Raw genomic sequence first — 22,065 nt, 5'->3', positions numbered from 1 at the left:
GTCCTTGGTGGAGAAGCTGTAAGACAGAGGACTGTAACGAACGTGGTACCACGACCCTGGACTGATCATTATCAGAACGCAACAGCGAAACACCACGTCGTACAAAAAGTCTCTCCTTGTGAGCAAAAAATCGGCGGACCAACGATTCCCGATCTGTGACTTTGACAAGGGCCATTGTGTAGCAACAAAACGCAGAACGGTAACAAGGACAGGGTCGGCAGCTGTGGCTGTAGCTACACGACGAAAACCAATCGGAAACGATTCGACCACGTCATCGGTTTCCGCATCAATGAACATGCAAGCAAGTTCGGAGGAATCGAATGCCCTATCCTCAGCAACAGGCAAACGGGACAACGCATCGGCGTTTCCGTGCTTAGCAGTGGACCGATACAAGATAACGTAGCGGTACTGCGAGAGGAAAATAGACCAGCGAATGAATTTAATTTCTGCTCTGTACATGGAGGTACAGGCTTGTTCCGATGAAAAAGCGATGTCAAAGGTTTGTGGTCTGTGATGATGGTAAAGTGACGACCATACAAGAAACCATGAATCTTTGTAACACCAAGTACGAGAGCCAATGCTTCTTTCTCTGTCTGTGAATAATTTCTTTGCGCAGACGAGAGCAATTTGGACGCAAAGGCTATAGAGCGATCGTGTGATCCGTCTTTGTGCGCAAGCACAGCACCGATCCCGAAATCCGATGCGTCCACCATCAACAAAAGGGGCTTCAGGGGATCGAATGGCGTAAGGCAAGTGTTGGAAAGCAACGCCGATTTCAACTGGCGAAAGGCGCGTTCGCATTCCGTCGTCCAGACGAACGGAACACCTTTACGGCGTAAGCGATGAAGCGGAGCTGAAATGGAAGAGGCGTGTGGAACATATCGGTGATAATAGATTTTTCCCAGCACACTCTGTAGTTGCTTCAAATTCTGCGGCGAAGGCAAGTCTTGTATGGCACGGAGGTGCTCGGGACTGGGATGTATGCCTTGGGCATTGAGTACATGTCCCAGGTATGGCAAGTCACGAGCAAAAAACACACATTTGTCCTTCCACAAGCGAAGATCATTTTGTCGCAAGACCTGAAATAATGTTCTGAGATTGGCCAAATGTTCTTCTTCTGTCTTTCCGGAGATCACAATATCGTCCAGATAATTTGCTGCAGTAGGGACCGACGCACAAACAGTTTGTAGATATTGCTGAAACAATGCAGGGGCGGATGCACACCCGAATGGCAGTCGTTTGTATTGATACAACCCAAGATGCGTGTTAACCACCAAAATGCACTGGGATTCTTCGTCCACCGGTATTTGCAAGTACGGATCTGCGAGGTCCAACTTCGAAAAATAATTACCCGGGCACAGTTTGTCAAAAACATCTTCCGGGCGGGGTACAGGAAAAGTTGCAATCACTAGTTGTGGATTCACTGTTGTTTTGAAGTCCACACAAAGTCTCAATTTTCGTGAAGGTTTTGGCAAAATTACTAAGGGTGATGCCCAGTGAGAAGCCTGCACACGTTCAAGTACACCTTGTGGTTTCAAATTGTGTAATGTTTTTGCGACCTCATCACGCAATGTGTGGGGAACATTACGTGCTTTGAAAAATTTCGGTTGCGTGTTTACTTTCAGTTCCAAATGTGCTTTATAGTTCTTAGCGCAACCGAGGCCCAGTGCAAAAATGTCTGCAAATTCTTCACATAGACGAGAAACACTGTCTGAAGGCACAGTCTGGTTCTCTGATACGACCTGATTTACTATAGACAAGTTAAACAACTGAAATAAATTGAAACCAAACAAGTTCACTGCAGAAGAAGAATGAAGGACGTAAAATGACAAGTTTTGTTTGTCCTTTGTATGTTGCAAGAAGGCTGCACTGTCCTAACACAGGGATATCTTGACCTCAATAACTAGTTAACTTAACATTTGCGGCACACAATGGAGGTGTGTCCAGCTGTTTGTATGTGTTTTGATTGATCAGTGAAACTGCAGCTCTGGTAGCAAGCTGGAATGGTATCACTTTGCCGTTAATGTTCAAGTCTACAAAAAGTTTGTCCTGCTGATGACAAGGGCGACTGTCTCGTGCAACGTGAACTGACACTGGTACAAAATCACTTGCGACTTGACAGGAGTTCTGGCGATGTTGACGCACACTATTTGTGGGACAAACACAGTCACTGTTAGAGCGAGTGGCACTGGGCAGAGTGGAATGAACTACATGAATTTCCATGGGCAAAGTTTCGCGAGCCTGACTATCCTTGGTTCGATTCCGATTCCGGCGTGAAGCAAAGGGCCTGGAATGGTTTTGAGCTTCCGATCTGAGCTTTTTCTGGCAAACATTCTGAACATGTCCTTTTTTATTACAATAAAAGCAAATAGCTTGGTGTGACGGGCAATTCTCACGTGAATGGCTAGTAGCGCACCGCGGGCAGGATTTGAGCACTGCGTCTGCTTGCCGGCGCAGCACACGTGGCTGAGAGCCTGGCGGCAGCAGTGCGGCTGGGCGCGAGAGCTGTTTACTGCTCTGTGCAGCTCGCCCGGCGGGCTGGTTAACCTGACACACGGCTGGTGAAGTTTCAAATGATTCATGGGCAAAGTCAAGTGTGTCCTGCCGATCCAATATGTCCATCACTTGTTGAAGGGAGGGATTGACTAGTTTCAAAATCTGTTCCCTTATACGAACATCAGAAACGTCCTGTGCAATTGCATCACATACCATAGTATCTGCATAAGGGAGTCCACATTGACACTCAAAAGCACAATCCCTAGTAAGGCCTTGCAAGGTTGAAACCCACTCTCGATTAGTCTGACCTGCCGTACGTTTTGTACGAAAGAAGGTATACCTTTCCGCAACTAAATTGACTGATTCTTTGAAATATGCATCTAATGCAGACAAAATTTCTTCGTAGGACAGAGTTGCTACGTCACGTTGGGAAAATAATTTGACTATCACACAGTACGTTTCTACGCCGACTGATGATAAGAGATAAGGCTGCCGCTCGTTACCTTGAATTCTGTAGGCGGCGAGATGGAATCCAAATTGGCGTGACCACTCTGTCCAGCTTTCCAGTGCAGCATCAAAAGGTCGAAACGTTGGTGCAACAGCGTGTTGAGGCTGTGTTAGCGGTGGGGCGGCAGCTGCTGCATCGTTTTGCATTGCACGTTGACCCTGGACGAGCTGTCCAAGGGCATCCAGTAATGCCTGCGTCTGATTCTGTAAGCGATAAAATTCGGACAGTACATCTGGAGATTGTGGCGAAGCCATTACACAAGTAAATCAGGGCAGTTTGCCTCGTCGCCAATGTTGTGGTTGACAGGAGAGGCAACACTGTGTTACTAGAGGAGGCCGAAATGCATGCGTTTTACCTCACGCAGGCTGGTGTGAGGTCTGGAACATGACAAGGAAATTAGAATTTAGAAAAACCGACGTAGCTGGTGGAATACTTAACTTTAATCCATTAATGATGAACGTCGGTTTTGACGGTACATGATTCACAATATCAATAGTAACTGATAATGGTGCCTTGCTAGGTCATAGCAAATGATGTAGCTGAAGCCTATGCTAAACTATCGTCTCGCCAAATGAGAACATAAGTAGGCAGTGAACCATCGCTAGCAAAGTCGGCTGTACAACTGGGGCGAGCGCTAGGAAGTCTCTCTAGAACTGCCGTGTGGCGGCGCTCGGTCTGCAATCACTGATAGTGGCGACACGCGGGTCCGACGTATACTACCGGACCGCGGCCGATTTAAAGGCTACCACCAAGCAAGTGTGGTGTCTGGCGGTGACACCACACGTAGTATCCTACAATTGCAACTAGCTGCAGCTAGAATCGGTCTGCAAATATTTGGAGGTATAAATTTGTAGTGATGTAAAATGGAACGACCATATAGCCTCAGCTGTAGGTAAAGCATGAGGCAGAAACCTAGGAAAGTGCAATCAGTGCACAAAGGAAATTGCTTACAAATCACTCATGTGACCCATCCTAGAATATTGCTCTAGTGTGTGGGACACGTACCAAATAGAACTAACAGGGGATATTGAACGTATACAAAGAAGTGCAACACGAATGGTCACAGGCTTTTCACGCACGTTAGAGTCCTATGGAATTAATAAAAAAACTGAACCGGCATAGAGATGAAGACACTCATTTCCAGAACCGGCTTTAAATGATGATGCTAGGAATGTACTACAACCACACACGTATCGCTCCCGTAGGGATCGCGAGAATAAGATTAGACTAATTCTACACCAGATGTTCATTTTCATTTTCCTTACATGGTTATACATTACTCTTTTAGCTTTTAGGACTGTAAAAAAGTATGTTGGTAGCATGTTGGTAGCTGGAAATTCAAGTAAATGAGCTCTGATATGAGATTACTGATTCATGATAATCATTTGTTGCAACCAAGCAAGACGTATTAAATATCTTCTTCTTTGCCTCAGAAGAAGTTGTTTGTTCACCTTGGGTGTATGGAACAAATGTTTCTTGAAGCTTGCATGATTTGATTCCCATTAAAAAATAGTCACAGAAAATTTGCGGAATTTAGTAGCAATCTCACATACATTGCCCTCGTACTCAGTGGCGATCACTGCTGTGGCCGTATCATAATACATTCCGTGTACAAACATTAAATTCAACCTGATGACACTTGTCTGGCATTTCAACACGTACGACACCAAGCCTAGCAAACTAGTAGATATCCTCACATAAGTGCTTCTAGTCAAGGTGTATACATTGAGTAAGTTTGCATACTATCTTGATGCAGTTAACCAACTGTAACTCTTCTTGCACTGTGCCGTAAAATTTTGTGTACGAAAAGGTATGATATAAAACAAATGAAACTGATGACGCTAATTTGTATTCTATTAGATACGTTTTATAAATGATGGCACGCCGGCCGGAGTGGCCAAGCGGTTCTAGGGGCTACAGTCTTGTGATGTCCTTAGGTTAGTTAGATTTAAGTAGTTCTAAGTTCTAGGGGACTGATGACCCCATAGTGCTCAAAGCCATTTGAACCATTTTTCTGAAATGATGGCTTCCTTCAAAAACAGGGCCCATTTTATTCCACATAAATCTGCATTCGTTCATTTCATTGTTCAAAACATATGTGCGTGTTGTAATTCTTCAGGCTTTCCCAGTGAACTAATGACATCGTGGGATATGTGCATATTGTTTTGCGTGTATCTGAAATTTTTGTCTTTGAGTGGAGTGCAGACACGCGTCTGTGGTAAACTGTCTCTGTGTCGACTTCGATAAATTTTATCATGGTGTATCAACAGAGCTAAGTGTCGGGAAAATGTCGTGTATTAATACGCCACGACAAACATTTACCTAGAATGGCTCTCTTGTATCGGTGTTGTGTTGCACACATTATACATATATATTGTCTTCTTCTCAGTTTCCACTGCTTTTCCTGGGTAAAAACGAAGTAGAGCCAGATAAGAAGACAGCCCTCTATGACGCCCTGGGACTCCTTGAGAAGTACCTGGAGCCGACGGGCTGGGTGGCTGGAGACGGCGCCACTATCGCCGACATCGCCTGCGCCGCCACGGCTTCCAGCATTCTGGTGAGTTCACACAGCGCCTCTGCATCCAGATCCACTCCTTCACGAGAGAAGTGCCACAAATCGCCATGTTTCCGCGGCTATGGGTCTCGTTATTCTTAAATTTTATCAGGCTTCCCAAAAGATGAGTGAGTGGTGAAAACCGTCTAAGAAGAAGGAGAGAGAGAGAAAGGAGCACCCAGAAACAATGTAGGAAATGAAACAAAATTTCACGGGTTTAGAGTATGTGATATTATTTCAGGAATTGCAATGTCGAGTCGAATTCACAGAGAACTTGACAATATGAGACTACTTATCGGACTGCAAAGGCTGTAGCCTGGATGCATCCACTGGTTCAGCTGGGAAGGGTGTCTCAAAGCTGTTTTATCTTATGGGGCTAGTTGGCTCACAACTGTTGTAACTGGACCTTGACACTGACACTGGGTCACAACTAACATCTGAGGTGGTGTCACACGTGTTCTATCAGAGACAGATCTGGGGACCTTGCTGACCGTTGTTTCATCATATTTGCCTCAATCACTACCAGCCCTGACCTGAAGTCATATTCGACATTAGGTAAATAAACTTGTATCACCTGATGATACAACTAAATTTTGGAATCGTGTTGTAATCAATAAAATGTGTAAGGCATTCTCTGGTGAATTTAAACACAATGCTGCCCTGTTTGTAGCAATAAAATATTACATTTTTTTATATTTACAAGAATAAAGTGCAAATGAATTCCTATAAAGATGGTGGGCTTGTAACTTATCTAAGATCGATTTTGAATTAATTTTTTTCGACATTCCTCCTGAGATATTATAAGTGCATATAAGTGAACATCGTAAGATCAAAAGTACGTAAATTCGTTATAACAGCTCGTTAAAGGTGTTGCTAAAATGTCCAGAAGAACACAAACTAGCTACTAAACGAATTTAATTGATATAACGGAAGATACTAGTCTTTCCTGTTAGAGATGTTACAACTGTCACTGGACTAATCGACGAATTTTATTGCGTTACCCGTCAACAGTTCTTAAACAAAACAAAAGAAAGTGATTTTTAAAAGCAGAGTCAAAATGAAGTACATTTTTCCGTTTAGTAACGAAAACAGAGTAAAAATTATACTTACTTTAGACCAAGCCCCAGTTATAAGACTGGTATTTCTGGAATACATATTTTATTTTGTAATGATGTCGTTAGTTATAGGGCGGAATAAGCTATAGCATTTAGGCATCTTTTGAAATCGGAGTAATTGGGCGCTGTTAAAAAAGAAGTGGTCAGATAAAATTTTAAACGTTCCATTGTGTATATGAGAAAATACGTCTTGAAAACCTGGACAGATAGACACATTGTTGAGCCCTGCAAGAGACACAACGGGAGTTGACTTATTACTGGAGTAACTATGGAACGGTAGTGGTTAAATGTTTCATGGGAAAGAGTACGCGACATACGAGAGGGGGTAGCGAAGATTATACAGAATCATGGTTTAACAGGTATGCAGGGACGACGTCATCGACTTGAGGGGCCAAGAAATTAATAGCACCAAATGAATGACAAGAATGATGAGCAGTTTCAAAAACTTTTGACTGTAAGACACTGTTTCAGTCAGTTAAGACAAAGGGCTCAGAAGACCGCAGGGAGTCACGGGAAAGGCGATTTAAGATACGTACAGACCAATAAAGTGGATAATAAAAATTACCATGGTAAACCATACAGAGTATACGTCTAGGTTGTGAAAATTAGTTTGTTATGCAGGTACAAGTTACAATTAAAATATAATTATAAAAGTGACATATGAAGTTCTTCGAACTGCTGGTGATGTGTACGTAACAAGATCACAATGCTACCTTCTGCTTACAGACACAGGTGCATCGAAATTTAGATTACACGCATAACTATTCAAACGGTAGGGTCCTTAGAATGGATATACGACGAGTTGAAGTTCGAAACGCGTTATCAGTATATCACAGTACATAATTATGCAGAACGTATGCGTTTATTACTTTCATATATATGCATAACGAACCCGTTTTCAGGAGTATTGCTTCTAGAAATGTATACATTTTATTAATGTATGAGTTTGCTGTGTTCTTAACTCTGAACTTACAATTGACAATTTTTTCCCGAAACCTATAATAAAACTTAATTTCATCTACAATCAGTCGTTGCAACATCTGATTTAAAATGAGTGTTGTAAGCTACTAGAACAGCTAATGGCGATCCTTACCTTTACAGTGCGGAATAGGACCAGAGTAGCAACTGTAAACCTTCAATTGCTTCCAATGATACGCTCTAACTTAACTGCTCCGAAAACGAATTTACAACTTTACGACTCACACGCTGGTCTTTCTGTTTGACAGGAAAGCGGCGTAGATTTTACTGCGTTTCCGGGGACTCGGAGCTGGCTGGAGCGCTGCAATCGCGACATTCCTGGCTTCGAGGCAGCCAACGCCGAGGGGGCGAAGCAGCTCGGCCAAGTTATCATCAGCCGGCTTCCGCCAAACGCTCTGGCTCTCTGAGCAGAACAGCAGGCGGAAGACGTCTCAGCACACAAAGAAAACTAACTAAACAATTTCCTTTGACCTTATGTAATTTGTTTATTTATTATCCAACAATAAATTTCATCCAGTATGTCTTCGCATCCCTTGGTGTTTATTCATGCATCCGTCCAGAGATAGCCACAAAAGCTTTGGCATCATTAAACTTGCTAATGTCGTTCTGTACCTAATCGCCCTTTTGTGCGCCCCTTTCTTGCAGCGATTGATTTGGTTGTAAAAGTTGGCATTTTGGCTGCTGAGGGAATGTTCCATCTCGTCTTTGATAGATCTACCAACGATGCAGTATAACGTTGAAACATCTCTCTACTCTAAAGATACCCGGCTCTTCACAGAGAGTCGGTCTGCCGCTTCTTCGACATTTACACTTTTTTGAACGCACTGAAAGTATCTGTACCATCTGAAAACTGTGCCATATTGTGGCGGTTTCCCAAGTCTATTTCAAAGGAATAGATGGTCTCCATCCCAAGGACTAACGTTCAGAATAAAATTTACAACTGTCTGTATAACTATGTTTGTACGAACTATCGCTTTTAAGGAGCCTGACTAAAAATTCTCTGGAAAAACTATTTTCACCAGAACACAATACATTCATTACTGGAATCATAAATAAGAGTCTGATTGCATAATGGTAATATCACAGTCCAACATACACAATCAAGACACTCACTGCTGTGAAAAATGTTTTCGTCCTACAGTTGTAACAACACTAGCGCCCCTATCAGGACGAAGATTAATGGTTTTTTAAAATTATTTTTGTGTTTATTAACGTAGAAGTTGCTATGTGTCCTTTCGAAGCGTTAGTAAATGATCAAGAGACATGAATGATCGTGAAAGAAATACAAAAGCAGGCGAATCTCCCTGATTCAGTGACAACAGCTACAACTTATTTGTGAAAAAATGCTACCGAATATGCATACAACTGCAGCTTACTCCGCTGAAATCAGTAGAATACAAACACATATTCCATACTTGAGAAGCATACACTGTGGTGAAAAAAGTCATGGGATACTTCCCAACATCGTGTCGGACCTCCTCTCACCCCAATTATTGGAGTATTGCATGGGGGCTTAATTGAAATGGAATAATTTTTAGTAGCTGTGTGTCCGGTTACGAAGTCTCGTAACCGGTAGGCCCTGAGTAGTATTAGTACACAATCTGACTGCATAAAATAACAATGAAGAATGAAGGGAAATTTCCGTTAACACAATTGATTAATTAAGTCACCTGCAACTATAAAAGCTACGAAACAACAAAGCACAAGTGTAACTGTTCTGTGTGTGGTAGTGTGATTCAACGTACATGTATCTGGCACGGTTCTTCCTCAACACGGCAAGATATTTTAAACACCATTTACAATGAACCAATTGAAAAACCAGAAATACTATAATTGCACATAGAAAACGGAATTAAAAGTCTAACACATGAACACGAGCCAGATGCTTTGTTGACTGAACCTGTGACAAAAAGGCATTGTCATTAAGGAAATGTGAAATAATTTTTTTTTTTTTTTACCTCCATATATATTGACGAAAAATGCACTGTGATCATTGCAACATCTTCCATCTATACATTACACCAACCGAACAGCATCTACTGTCTCGCCCAACAGAACAACTGCACACAACATGCTCTCACTAGTACTGCTCTCGACATCCTCTCAACAAGCACTGCCCACGACAACCTCTGAACTACTACTGCTCACGGTAACCTCTGAACTACCACTGCACCAGTGGAGGCGGCGGAATAATAATCTTTGGCGCAATCTCTGGCGCTGTGACTCAGTGTAGCCACCTTTCATATGCCCCTCCTCCACGGGCTAGAATTTGGTGGTATTTTTGCCAGCATTGGTGGTGAAAATACCACCAAATTCGTCCAAAAAATACAGACAAAAAATAAAAGATGATATTAATACGTAAATATCACATAACTAAATAAATTTTGGCTTTGCACTGACCCTTCAACAACCTAATATATAACATACAGTAAGGATTACAAATGCTTGCATACATGTGATTGTACATAATGGTTCACACAAGTATCATTTGTCAGAATGGTTAAACAATTCAATCAATGGTACCAGCGATGACGTATAGGTACAGGTAAGAATCTCATAACATTTCATAAACAGTAAATATACAAAAAATCAGTTTATACAAATATTCAAATAAAATCTTTTCAATAGTTCAATAAACAAGTAGCACTCCTCAGAGCAGTTGACAGTTGCAACAGTAGCACCCAACAATGATCAACAGGTGCAAATAGCAGTCCCATAACATTTCATCAGCAGTATTTAAACAGCTCCAACAGTGGCACCCAGCAATGGCGAGCAGGCGCAGACACCAACAAGTGACATTATCTCAGTAGCAGCAGTTCCATCAGTGGCATCCAGTGATGTTGACAGGTGCAGACAGCAACAAGTGACATCATCTCAGTAGAAGCATGAAGCTTGTTGAAGAACCTACCCCAAGTACACAACACAGACCCGTCGTTTGTGTTGTGAATGCCATTGTTAAACCAGAGGAGGTGCCTTTCCAAAGACGGTTTAATTTCAAAAAGGCAGACTGGCAGAAATTTAAAGAGCAATTGGACGAAGAGATTGAGATAATCCCTCCTCGACCAGATGAGTATGGTAGATTTATCTATCTTGTGAAAGGGATCTCAAGGAAAAACATCCCAAGGGGTTGCCGTACCCAGTACATCAAGGGTCTGACCGGCAGCAGCAAGGTCTTACTTGACAGGTACCAAAAACTGTTCACTCAGGACCCCTTCAGCGAAGATACGATGGAGACTGGGGAGGAACTAATGCAGGCTTTTGCTGAGGATAAGAGATCACAGTGGTGCAAACTAGTCGAGAATTTTGACATGAAACAAAACAGCAGACGTGCTTGGAAACTACTGAAAAACTTAAGTGGGGACCCAACTGACCACCAGCAGAAGAACAACGGGATAACAGCAAATCAGATTGCTAGCCAACTTCTGAAGAATGGGAAAACCAAAGGCAAAAGAGAAAGGGAAAGAGTTATACCCCAAGAACAAAAAGATTATGGACTCCTCAATGCTTCATTCACAGCAACCGAACTGGGAGACGCCATTCAGAGTATGAAACTGAATAAGGCCGCTGGAACTGATGACCTTAGAACAGAACAGATAAAACAGTTTTGGCCCAAAGCTCGAAATTGGTTACTACAAATGATGAACACCTGTATTAAAGAGCTGAATATTCCAAAACTATGGCGGCAGGCGAGAGTGGTGGCTTTACTAAAACCTGGCAAGGAGATAAAGGACCCCAAAAGTTACAGACCAGTGTTACTTCTATGCCATCTCTATAAGATACTGGAGCGGATGATTCTCAACCGGGTGGCAGAAACTATAGATGGAAAGCTCATAAACGAACAAGCCGATTTCAGACCAGGAAGATCTTGTTCTGGGCAAATACATAATCTGACGCAACATATAGAAGACGGGTTTGAAAAAAAATTAATAACTGGAGCAGCTTTCATAGACCTTACTGCTGCATACGACACGGTAAACCACAGAAAGCTATTGCGCAAATTATATCACCTCACAGGGGACTGTAGGTTGACGAAGGTTATTGGTAGTCTTCTGCAGAATCAAAGATTTTATGTCTCCCTAAATGGTAAGAATAGTAGATGGCGACTGCAGAAGAATGGCTTACCACAAGGAAGTGTACTTTCTCCCATCCTTTATAATGTGTACACTAATGACCAACCTATACCTCAAGATGCAAGACTGTTCGTATATGCTGATGACACAGCAGTGGTGGTCCAGGGGTCCAATTTTGATGCAACATCTGGAAATCTATCTAGAGCGCTTGAAGAACTGGCTCAATACTATGACGCCAATCACCTCAAGCCAAACCCTGACAAAACCCAAGTATGTGCTTTCCACCTGTGCAATAGAGATGCTGGAGTTGAGCTCGACGTTACATGGCAACGTAAGAAGCTACAGCACTGTCTAACACCTAAATACCTTGGGGTTGTACTTGACAGAACGCTTTCCTTCAAGCACCATTGCCAAAACACCAAGGCTAAATAAAATCTGCTCCAGGAATAACATCATCCGCAGGCTGACAAACTATGAATGGGGAGCTCAACCATCAGTACTGAGAACATCAGCACTTGCTCTGTGTGTTTCTGCAGCAGACTATGCAGCGCCAGTATGGGAAGCATCTGCACATGCTAAGCAGGTTGATGTAAGTGTAAATGAGACAATGCGAATTGTTACAGGCTGTCTCAGACCCACACCAACGGGTAATTTGTACCTACTTGCTGGAATTGGCCCATCCAAGATCAGAAGGCAGGTGGCAGCAGACGCTGAGAGAACAAAGAAAGAAACAGATTCTTGACACCCACTGAATGGGCACGTCACTCAGGCTCAGAGGCTTATGTCTAGAAATAGCTTTATTGCAAGAACCAAGATCCTTGACGGTTCACAGGAAGATAATAGAGTCCGTAAATGGAAGAATGAACAAACCGCACTACAGATAATACCAAAAGAGCAAATGGCACCTGGAAACAAACTTCCTTATACAGTGTGGAGAACACTAAATAGGCTGAGGGCTGAGGGCTGGTGTACCCAGATGCAAAACTAATCTGTGTAAGTGGGGACTGCTGACTAACGATGACGACGTTCTTTGCAGATGCGGAGAGGTACAAGATGAGGCACATCTGCTCATGTGCCGACTACTGCCGGAGCCCTGCAATTTTAGTGACCTGCTACAAGCCAACGACAAAGCTGTAGCGGTGGCTAACTATTGGAAAAATAAAATTTGATCTGGACATGAAAAAGTAAAAGTAAAGTAGAAGCAGTTCCATCAGTGGCACCCAGCAATGTTGAGCAGGGGCAAACAACAATAAGTGACATCATTTCAGTAGAAGCAGTTCCATCAGTGGCACCCAGTAACGTTGAGCAGGTGCAGACAGCAACAAGTGACATTATCTCAGTAGAAGCAGTTCCATCAGTGGCACCCAGCAACGTTGACAGGTGCAGACAGCAACAAGTGACATTATCTCAGTAGAAGCAGTTCCATTAGTGGCACCCAGCAATGTTGAACAGGTTCAGACAGCAACAAGTGACATAATTTCCATAGAAGCAGTTTCATCAGTGGCACCCAGTAATGTTGAACAGGTGCAGACACCAACAAGTGACATCATTTCAGTAGAAGCAGTTCCATCAGTCACGCCTGGGTTCCTGGGTTCGATTCCCGGCGGGGTCAGGGATTTTCTCTGCCTCGTGATGACTGGGTGTTGTGTGATGTCCTTAGGTTAGTCAGGTTTATGTAGTTCTAAGTTCTAGAGGACTGATGCCCATATATGTTAAGTCCCATAGTGCTCAGAGTCATTTGAACCAGTTCCATCAGTGGCACCCAGCAATGTTGAGCAGGTGCAGGTAACAGTCCACAACATTCACTATCAATAATTAAACAGTTCATCAGAGTTCATCAGCAGAAACTTAACATTTCCAAGTGGCTCCCATCAATGATGAACAAGTGCAGGTAACAGTCCATAATATTCACTATCAATAATTAAACAGTTCATCAGAGTTCATCAGCAGAAATTAAACATTTCCGAGTGGCACCCATCAATGTTGAACAAGTGTAGGTAACAGTCCATAATATTCACTATCAATAATTAAACGGTTCATCAGAGTTCATCAGTGGAAATTAAACATTTCCAAGTGGCACCCATCAATGTTAATAGGTGAAAGCACAAACAACAGATAGAATGCACACACAATTGCTTTTACAAAATTATTATCAATGCTCTTACACTAAACATACAAATTATAATAAATGCACAAATGATATCAGATAATGGTCATATTAACTATTACAAATACTCAAATATCAGTAAACCTATAATATTTATGGGTGTCAGTGCAAGCCACAACAAACAAGTAAAATAATATTTAGGAGGTAGGTCAGTACCACTTATTTGGGATTAGGAAAGGAAAACACACAAAACACACTCACTCATCTTTGTAATTGAATAGTGTTAACTGTGTAAATGCAATTCTGTCAAAATTTGATGTTCAACATGTGTATCAAGTAATAGTGGCAACAGTGTATAACAGTCAATAATAATTAGTCAATGTCATAGTCATCATGTCAAGACCAATGTTTGCCAAGCCAAATCAAAATGTACAGTTGCTGAACAACTGTCAGTGTGCCAAGATATGCAAATACTTCCTCTCTCCAAAAAAAAGTTTATACTGCTTATTGATTTAACGAAGTGTGTGTGTAGACAATCTTCCTTCCACTTGAGTGTTCTAGTCTGCCATCTTCATCCTCCTTGTTCCATATAAACCAACAAAAAAAATGATCCTCACTTACTTTACCTCTTGTGCAACAAAACTCCAACGATCATCAGCATCACATAATCTTAATACTTCAATAATACCTCTTACGTCGATACATATAAACCTTATCATCAATATCATTTACCTTACCTTTTGTCCACCAAAACTCCAATAATCATCAACATCACACAATCTCAGTACCTCAATAATACCTCTTCAATACATCGATACATATAAGCCTTATCACCAATATCATTTCACTTCCACAACAACTCTCTCCTCTAGTCAGTCTCCTCGAACAAGTACAGATAAAATCCCAGTGCAAACTTCAATTCATCGTCCCATATAATCCGAAGACACAATGTCCACACACAACCTCTCTGTAATCCATCTGACCCAAATTTTCTACTCATTATGAATTATAAAATACATTTTGGTCACCTTGTCCATCATTAAATAAAAGAAATGCATACATGACCTCTAACAGCCTTCAGTTTGAATAACATTCAGTAAGTAGGTACGAGTACGGAGTATGAATGATCACATAAGACATTGAATGAATAAATCGTAATATTTCACAGTGTGAACACCACTTCAAGAATCATGGCAAAACAGAAGCAAACATGTGGAGTATTTTTTTTTTTTTTTGTGTCAAGTGTCACTTGCTGTTTCAATTGCTCACGAAGAATGCAGTGTAATAACTGTCAATGGTCTAAACCTAGTGTTGGTATTTCATGTCGTTAGCTTCCTTTCTATTAGCATGAATTTATACAGCTTCCATAAAACCTCCAGCTCATGTGACTTCAATGAAGTTTCTCGTACCAATGTCGTTCGTAGAATTATAGCAGTTCATTTTCTTATCTTAAAATATAAAGCACTGAGCGTAAGCAAAACATGCAATAGCGAGTAAATAAACCAGTAGAGACCAGAATGTCAACAAGTGGATGTAGCACAATCCTTACAACGAGGCTCTCCCAAGCGAACAATCTATAATTAATACTATAGTGTGACCTAAACTCCATGTTCGTACACAGTATATCAGCATTTCTATATACCAAATTAAAGAGTAGTTATGACAACAAGACAGAAATGTGTAAATATGCAATCCATACGCAAAGCAGCAAGTATATATCTTACATAATAAACAGGTCATTAGCATCATATCAGCATAAGCAAATAAATGTTGATATGCAATCTTAATAAGTAAACATGAAGGCGCAAGCAGATAAATCACAAAGAATGACTTAAATACATAACCGTATCAGCACAACTAATCAGGTGACAATTATAATTTAAATAAATAAGCACAGTGGGCACATAATAAAAAAATAGGACATCAGTGAAAAAGCAGAGCAGCCAAGCGATGCATAATACACATAAGTAACAACCCTGTTCATTAATCAATCATTGTCAAAATCAGTTAACACAAAATATAAATCACGTAATCGCGAGCAGCAAATTACGTATAAAGTACATACCTAAGTAGAAACATGCTACCTGAAAAATAAACTCAATTAATAGTTACCTTTTTAGTTTATTACTTTCTTCTTCGAAATTACATTATTCATGACATTTTCTCGATAGCAAGTCCTCTTAACGTCGGACACACACAGAATTTACCTGAAGTTCTTAAATATTTTATACAACTGTATCCTGAAAAAACTGAACGTTAATAACATAATTTATCAAGTCACTATAGCTTTATACTGAATTTAATCGGAGAAATTAGACTGTGTGTTTGTTTACGGCTGTCAGTGCATTTGCACTGAGCGTTTGATCAGCTGTAGGTACGCGTGACATAGGAAGTAATTGTTTGCGGTCAACGACTGCCTTGTGCGGCGTGCAGACTTGACTGTTGCTTTGAGTATGTGCCGCCGCCAGAACACGGCGCGGTATCCTTGTGTTCTCTGCGAGTTTACGTGTAACTGTTAATTTCTCAAAAGTATGTCATTAAACAAAAATTTTAACGTTCGATATATGCTGTATTCCCTTAGAGCGCCGTGGTTTAAGAGTTTCTACTTCGACAGTGTTATCATGAATAATTTTGCGAACTCTATATGGACCGTTATAAAGCAGAAAAAATTTGCGACACAAGCCTTTTCCCTTGTGAGACAAACGATGAGACTTAATTAACAACTTTTGACCAACTGCCAAGGTTTTTAAACGACCAGGACGTTTAGCTGATTTCTCTCTTCTAGAAGCCGCAGATGCAATATTTTGTAGAGCCAGGTTCACAACTTCAGAATGCCGCAGTTTCCGTGTAGGCGGAAAAGGAACGATTTCAGAAATGCGATTTGTCGGTGCTTTATTTTTTAATATCAATATAGGCGGTAAAGAAGTTGAATCATTAGGGAGTACATTCAGAATGTTTTGAAAAATATGAAGATACTGATCCCACGTTCTGTGATTCTGATGACAATAAAGACGACACAATTCAATGATTTCCTTCATCCATCTCCCTGAAGCGTTAGTTTGAAGGTGAAAAAGTGAAATGAAAATTGGTTTAATCTTACGACGCCGTAGAGTACGAAGCCAAATTTTAGAGCGAAACTGTGATCCATTATCTGATATAACTTTACCAACATGACCCACTTCTTTAAGAACATGTTTGATGAAGGCATTAGATACTGAACGAGCTGTTGCTTTGCATAAAGATGTAAAACACACATATTTTGATGTCAATTCCACTGCTACCAAAATGTACGCAAAACCATTAGTAGAACGAACCACTGGACCGAACAAATCGACTGCAGCCATCTCCTTGAATTTCGCTGGAATGATAGGAAACAATGGTTCTCTGTGAGAAATAGTTGGCGGCTTAGCGTTTTGACATAATTTGCAAGAACAAATCGAATACGTTTTTCCATATTACTGAAGTAGCAATTTTCTCATAATTTATGAAAGCATTTTCTGGGACCAAAGTGTGCATAACTGAAATGTGTATACCAAATCAGTTTATTAACCCACTCATCAGGAATGCAAACTAACCAAACAGAGTTGTCAACCGATTTTCGTTTAAAAAGAATATCATTGCAAACTAAATAATCCTGTCTAATCGCTACACTTTCCTTTGTCATAAGGCTGGTATCTATTGTCCTGTCTGTTTCGTCTGTCATATTCAAAATTACCGTTATAACGTCCGTTCCGATCATTATCCCTTTTCTCTGAAAATCTATTGCGATTACCGTTACTGAAAAAATCACAAGAAGTTCCGTCGTCGTTGTCATACTCACGTTCTTGTAGCAAAGTCTTAAAAGTTTCAATGTCGTCTTTACATCTTCCGGCTAAAGCAATGTGTCTTATCGATTGTGGCAGCTTAGTTAAACAAATGCGAATTAATTCAGTCGGGCTATAAGGGTTGGAAAGGAATTGATTCTTTCGAATCATATCTTCAAGGTATTCTGCCGGCGTGCGGAACTCAGGCTGTTTAAAATTATGCTGCATAATAAGACTATGTTTCACTATATCTTGCGTTTTTCGGACCAATATGCCGATAGAAATGCATGATAAAAATCATTTAAACCATTACAACTCTAATAAGTGCGCACATGCACGTCGCCGGTTCGTTTTTCATCAATATCCAGAAAACTGTCACTTTGGGTACAATAGTCATGCCCGGTTGGTCTTTACTGACTCCTTTTCTAGATAGATTGATAGTTGAAGAGTTGTTTTGATAGATACAAAGAATAGTAAAAGCGTAGGCAGCAGTGCAGAAAACTAAAAGGGAAATAGCACCACTACAGCTCGGGGCCCTGTGCACACTATATTCACTTAGTGTAGTGAATCCCCTGAGGACCTAAATAGCCTCACATAAATTCCAGTTTGTGACTTACAAGGGGAGGCCGCCAATTGTGAAATTCAGATTGGATTCATACTGCGCATAATAAAAGCTCATGGCCAGAGGTGTAATGTGGCAAAGCACCAAGATGCACTTCTCAGCCGTTGTCGAGAAAATCGAAGGGTTAAAAGAAACCGTTGCGGTGAAATACTCTCTATGATTAATAGTTTTCTACAGCGCCGTGGCGCAGCGGTACGCGCTCGGGTTCGTAATCCGAAGGTCGCCGGATCCAATCTCGCGCCATGCAATTTTTTTTAATATTAGTTTTTTGTAATTCAAATATATATATATATATATATATATATATATATATATATATATATATAAACTATTAATGAATTGCTTATGCATGCTGGTGAAGGCGGATCGCTCTCCAATTGTACCGCCTCCATTTTTCCGTTTTTTTAACATGGTGTACCAAAGCTCTCCCGTCCCCACTGATTTTCGACGATGTTATAAGTTGCGCTAGGGACCGGATCTACCTTCTTTCGAAGTTAGCGGGCAACTACGCTGTTATGCGGCGGCTCGTTTCGGCCCATTCAACATCTGTCCTTCAAGTGTTACGAGCGAGTAACGGAGTTTATATTTCATACCTGCCACAGCGAATTTGTGTTCGTGGGGTCTCTATTCTAATTCGAACGTTTGACTTACGCTATACGTATTCGTTTCGGAATATCGTTTCTACGTCTTCCGTTAACTATACGTGGTTAACATTATGAAGATAATTAATAACATTTGTGAAACACAACTTTGTTTGCGGAAAACATAATGATGTTCGAAGTCGCCAGTTTTTCCACGACAAACGACTTTCAACAACTTATTATATGCATAATTGTTGCAACTGATTGCCGGGAATTATATATATATATATATATATATATATATATATATATATATATATATATATAAATTTGAATTATAAAAAACAAATACTAAAAAAAATTGCCTGGTGCGAGATTCGATCCGGCGACCTTCGGTTTACGAACCTGAGCGCTTACCGCTGCGCCACGACGCTGTGGAAAATTTTTAATCGTATAGAGTATTTCACGGCAACGGTTTCTTTTAAACTGTCGATTTTCTCGACAACGGCTGAGAAGTGCATCTTGGTGCTTTGCCACATTACACCTCTGGCCATGAGCTTTTATTATGCGCAGTATGAATCGAATCTGAATTTTACAATTGACGGCCTCCCCTTGTTAGTGGCCAGTTTGGTGGAAGTGCGTACATAAATTGATCTAACCATGAATATGGATGTATGTCATTATTAGAATTGCGAAAGATCTTAAACTTCCGAACAGTTAAGAAGTGTTTATAGTCAAAGTTTTTCCCTTGTGGCGACAAAGACCTGCCGCGTCTGTCCCAGTCCGAATGTCAAGTTCGCGCGCCTGGCCCTCTCTTGTTGCATCTCGTAAATGAAATAAATTATTTTCGTCAAACCCGCTGCTATGGGTGATTCCAAATTTCTTCTACTGTCTTTTCCTGCGATTTCGCTTTCAATTTGTTTAACTTGCTTTCGTAACCCCTCAAATTCCCTTTTAACGCGTTCATTAAATTTTCCCTGATTTTCAACATGTTTATTTATATTCTGGTACTCTTCTGTTTCTGCAAATGGCAATGGAGCTGTATCATCTGAATCTCTGTCCCCATTTAAACTAAGATTTGTCAATTTATCTGAAATCTCCTCAACTCTTTCCGATAAGTCACCTATTTGTTCTTTCTGTTTATTTACGTCTTCCGTAAGTGTCGCGACTCGGGTTTCAGTATTGACACATTTAGTAGTTAACTGTTCATACTGTTGTGTTAGGTTATTTATTCTGTCATTTGGTACGGATTCCTCGATTCTTTCAAATATTTCTTCCGTATCGTGTGCATGTTGAAGATTTAACTCTGAAAATTTTTGTACTATCACGCGATCTCTTTCTTCCTGTTCTCTATCCTGTTCCTTTTGTCTAACTTCTATTGAAATTAATCTGTTATGGTGAGCATTCAAAATCGGTTGTACTTCTTCTCTAATTTCTTTCTTTAATTCATCTTTCACGTTTTAAAACACGTCGCTATTCATGAGTCTAACCGTGTTTCCATTGTTCCCATCTCTGTTTTTAATTGAGATCCTAACTGTGATCCCAAATTTAATATTGCACTCATCAACTGCTCCATATTAACTGGTTCGAAATTCTTTTCGCCCCTAACATTTCCCGTAAAACTAACTTGCTTCGTCGTAGCTGTAAAGCTATCTGTGTTCGACACTATTCCAGAATCTTCTGTCGTTAATCTCGTATTCTGTGAATTTTTTGATTGTGAAAAATTTTGAACTGGTTCCGGACTATTTTCCCGGCTTATTAAATTATTTTCTACTTCATTATTCTTCATACTGTTCTCCTGTGTTGGCGAGTTCGCCATATTAACAATTTTGTTATTCTGACTATCCATCATTTTTGCCTTTTTCATCGATCGCGTAATCATTTACAAAACATACAAAACTCGTGACTATACGAAAATTACACAATATAACACTTTATCACCAACAATACCATTCACACGAAATGCTTCCCAACAAACGTGATTAACGAACAATTAAAATCTTCATAATTGCACAAAATTTTCAACCCGTATACGAGACATCAAAAATTAAATTCTGCAAAAATACCATTAGAAGAATGACAAGACAACTACAAACGTTCAATTACCAAAGCTACACATGCATCATAGACTAAAGTTACTAAACTACAAATTACTACGATAATACTACTGTCTGCTATTTTTACTGTCAAAAGAATTCCAAGGGACGATCCGAAGCAGCGGTCGCCACGTGCATGGGGGCTTAATTATAATGCAATAATTTTAGTAGCTGTGTATCCGGTTACGAAGTCTCGTAGCCGGATGGCCCTGAGTAGTATTAGTACGCAATCTGACTGCATAAAATAACAATGAAGAATGAAGGGAAATTTCCGTTAACACAACTGATTAATTAAGTCACCTGCAACTATAAAAGCTACGAAACAACAAAGCACAAGTGTAACTGTTCTGTGTGTGGTAGTGTGATTCAACGTACATGTATCTGGCACGGTTCTTCCTCAACACGACAATATATTTTAAACACCATTTACAACGAACTAATTCAAAAACCAGAAATACTATAATTGCACATAGAAACCAGAATTACGAGTGTAACACATGAACACGAGCCAGATGCTTTGTTGACTGAACCTGTGACAAAGAGGCATTGTCATTAAGGAAATGTGAAATAAATTATTTTTTTTACCTCCATATATATTGACGAAAAATACACTGTGATCATTGCAACATCTTCCATCTATACATTACACCAACCGAACAGCATCTACTGTCTCACCCAAACAGAACAACAACTACACACGACATGCTCTCACTAGTACTGCTCTCGACATCCTCTCAACAAGCACTGCCAGTGACAACCTCTGAACTACTACTGCTCACGGCAACCTCTGAACTACTACTGCACCAGTGGAGGCGGCGGAATAATAACCTTTAGCGCAATCTCTGGCGCTGTGACTCAGTGTAGCCACCTTTCAGTACGTGGACGTGGGCCTCTATAGCTGTCGATAATTGCGAAAGTATTATCGGTGCAGGATTTTGTGCACAAACTGACCTAAAATTTGACGCCAGTTATGTGTGACGATGTGGGTGGCCAATCATTCGCTCAAATTGTCCTGAATGTTCTGCAAACCAATCACGAATAACTGTGGCTCGCTGACATAGCGCATTGCCATCCATAAAAATTGCATCGTTGTTTGGAACCTGCAAGTGGTACCCAGTAGCCGAACATAACCATT

General features: G+C 40.7%; 1 protein-coding gene across 2 annotated transcripts in view; it reads left to right on the top strand.

Annotated features, from left to right (window-relative positions):
* The window catches only part of LOC126412321 (glutathione S-transferase 1-like), a 57,625-nt gene extending 49,445 nt beyond the window's left edge, over positions 1–8,180 (top strand). For both annotated transcript variants that reach the window (XM_050081842.1, XM_050081841.1), the window contains exons 5-6: positions 5,394–5,561; positions 7,900–8,180. In XM_050081842.1, the coding sequence (XP_049937799.1) occupies positions 5,394–5,561; positions 7,900–8,058 (327 nt within the window). In that variant the 3' untranslated portion in view covers positions 8,059–8,180. The remainder of the gene's footprint in view (positions 1–5,393; positions 5,562–7,899) is intronic.
* The last annotated feature ends 13,885 nt before the right edge of the window (positions 8,181–22,065 follow it).

This window comes from Schistocerca serialis, chromosome 7 (assembly GCF_023864345.2).
Source record: "Schistocerca serialis cubense isolate TAMUIC-IGC-003099 chromosome 7, iqSchSeri2.2, whole genome shotgun sequence".
In the NCBI taxonomy this organism is placed as follows: Eukaryota; Metazoa; Arthropoda; class Insecta; order Orthoptera; family Acrididae; genus Schistocerca; species Schistocerca serialis.
This window is presented reverse-complemented; position numbering and strand designations above follow the sequence as displayed.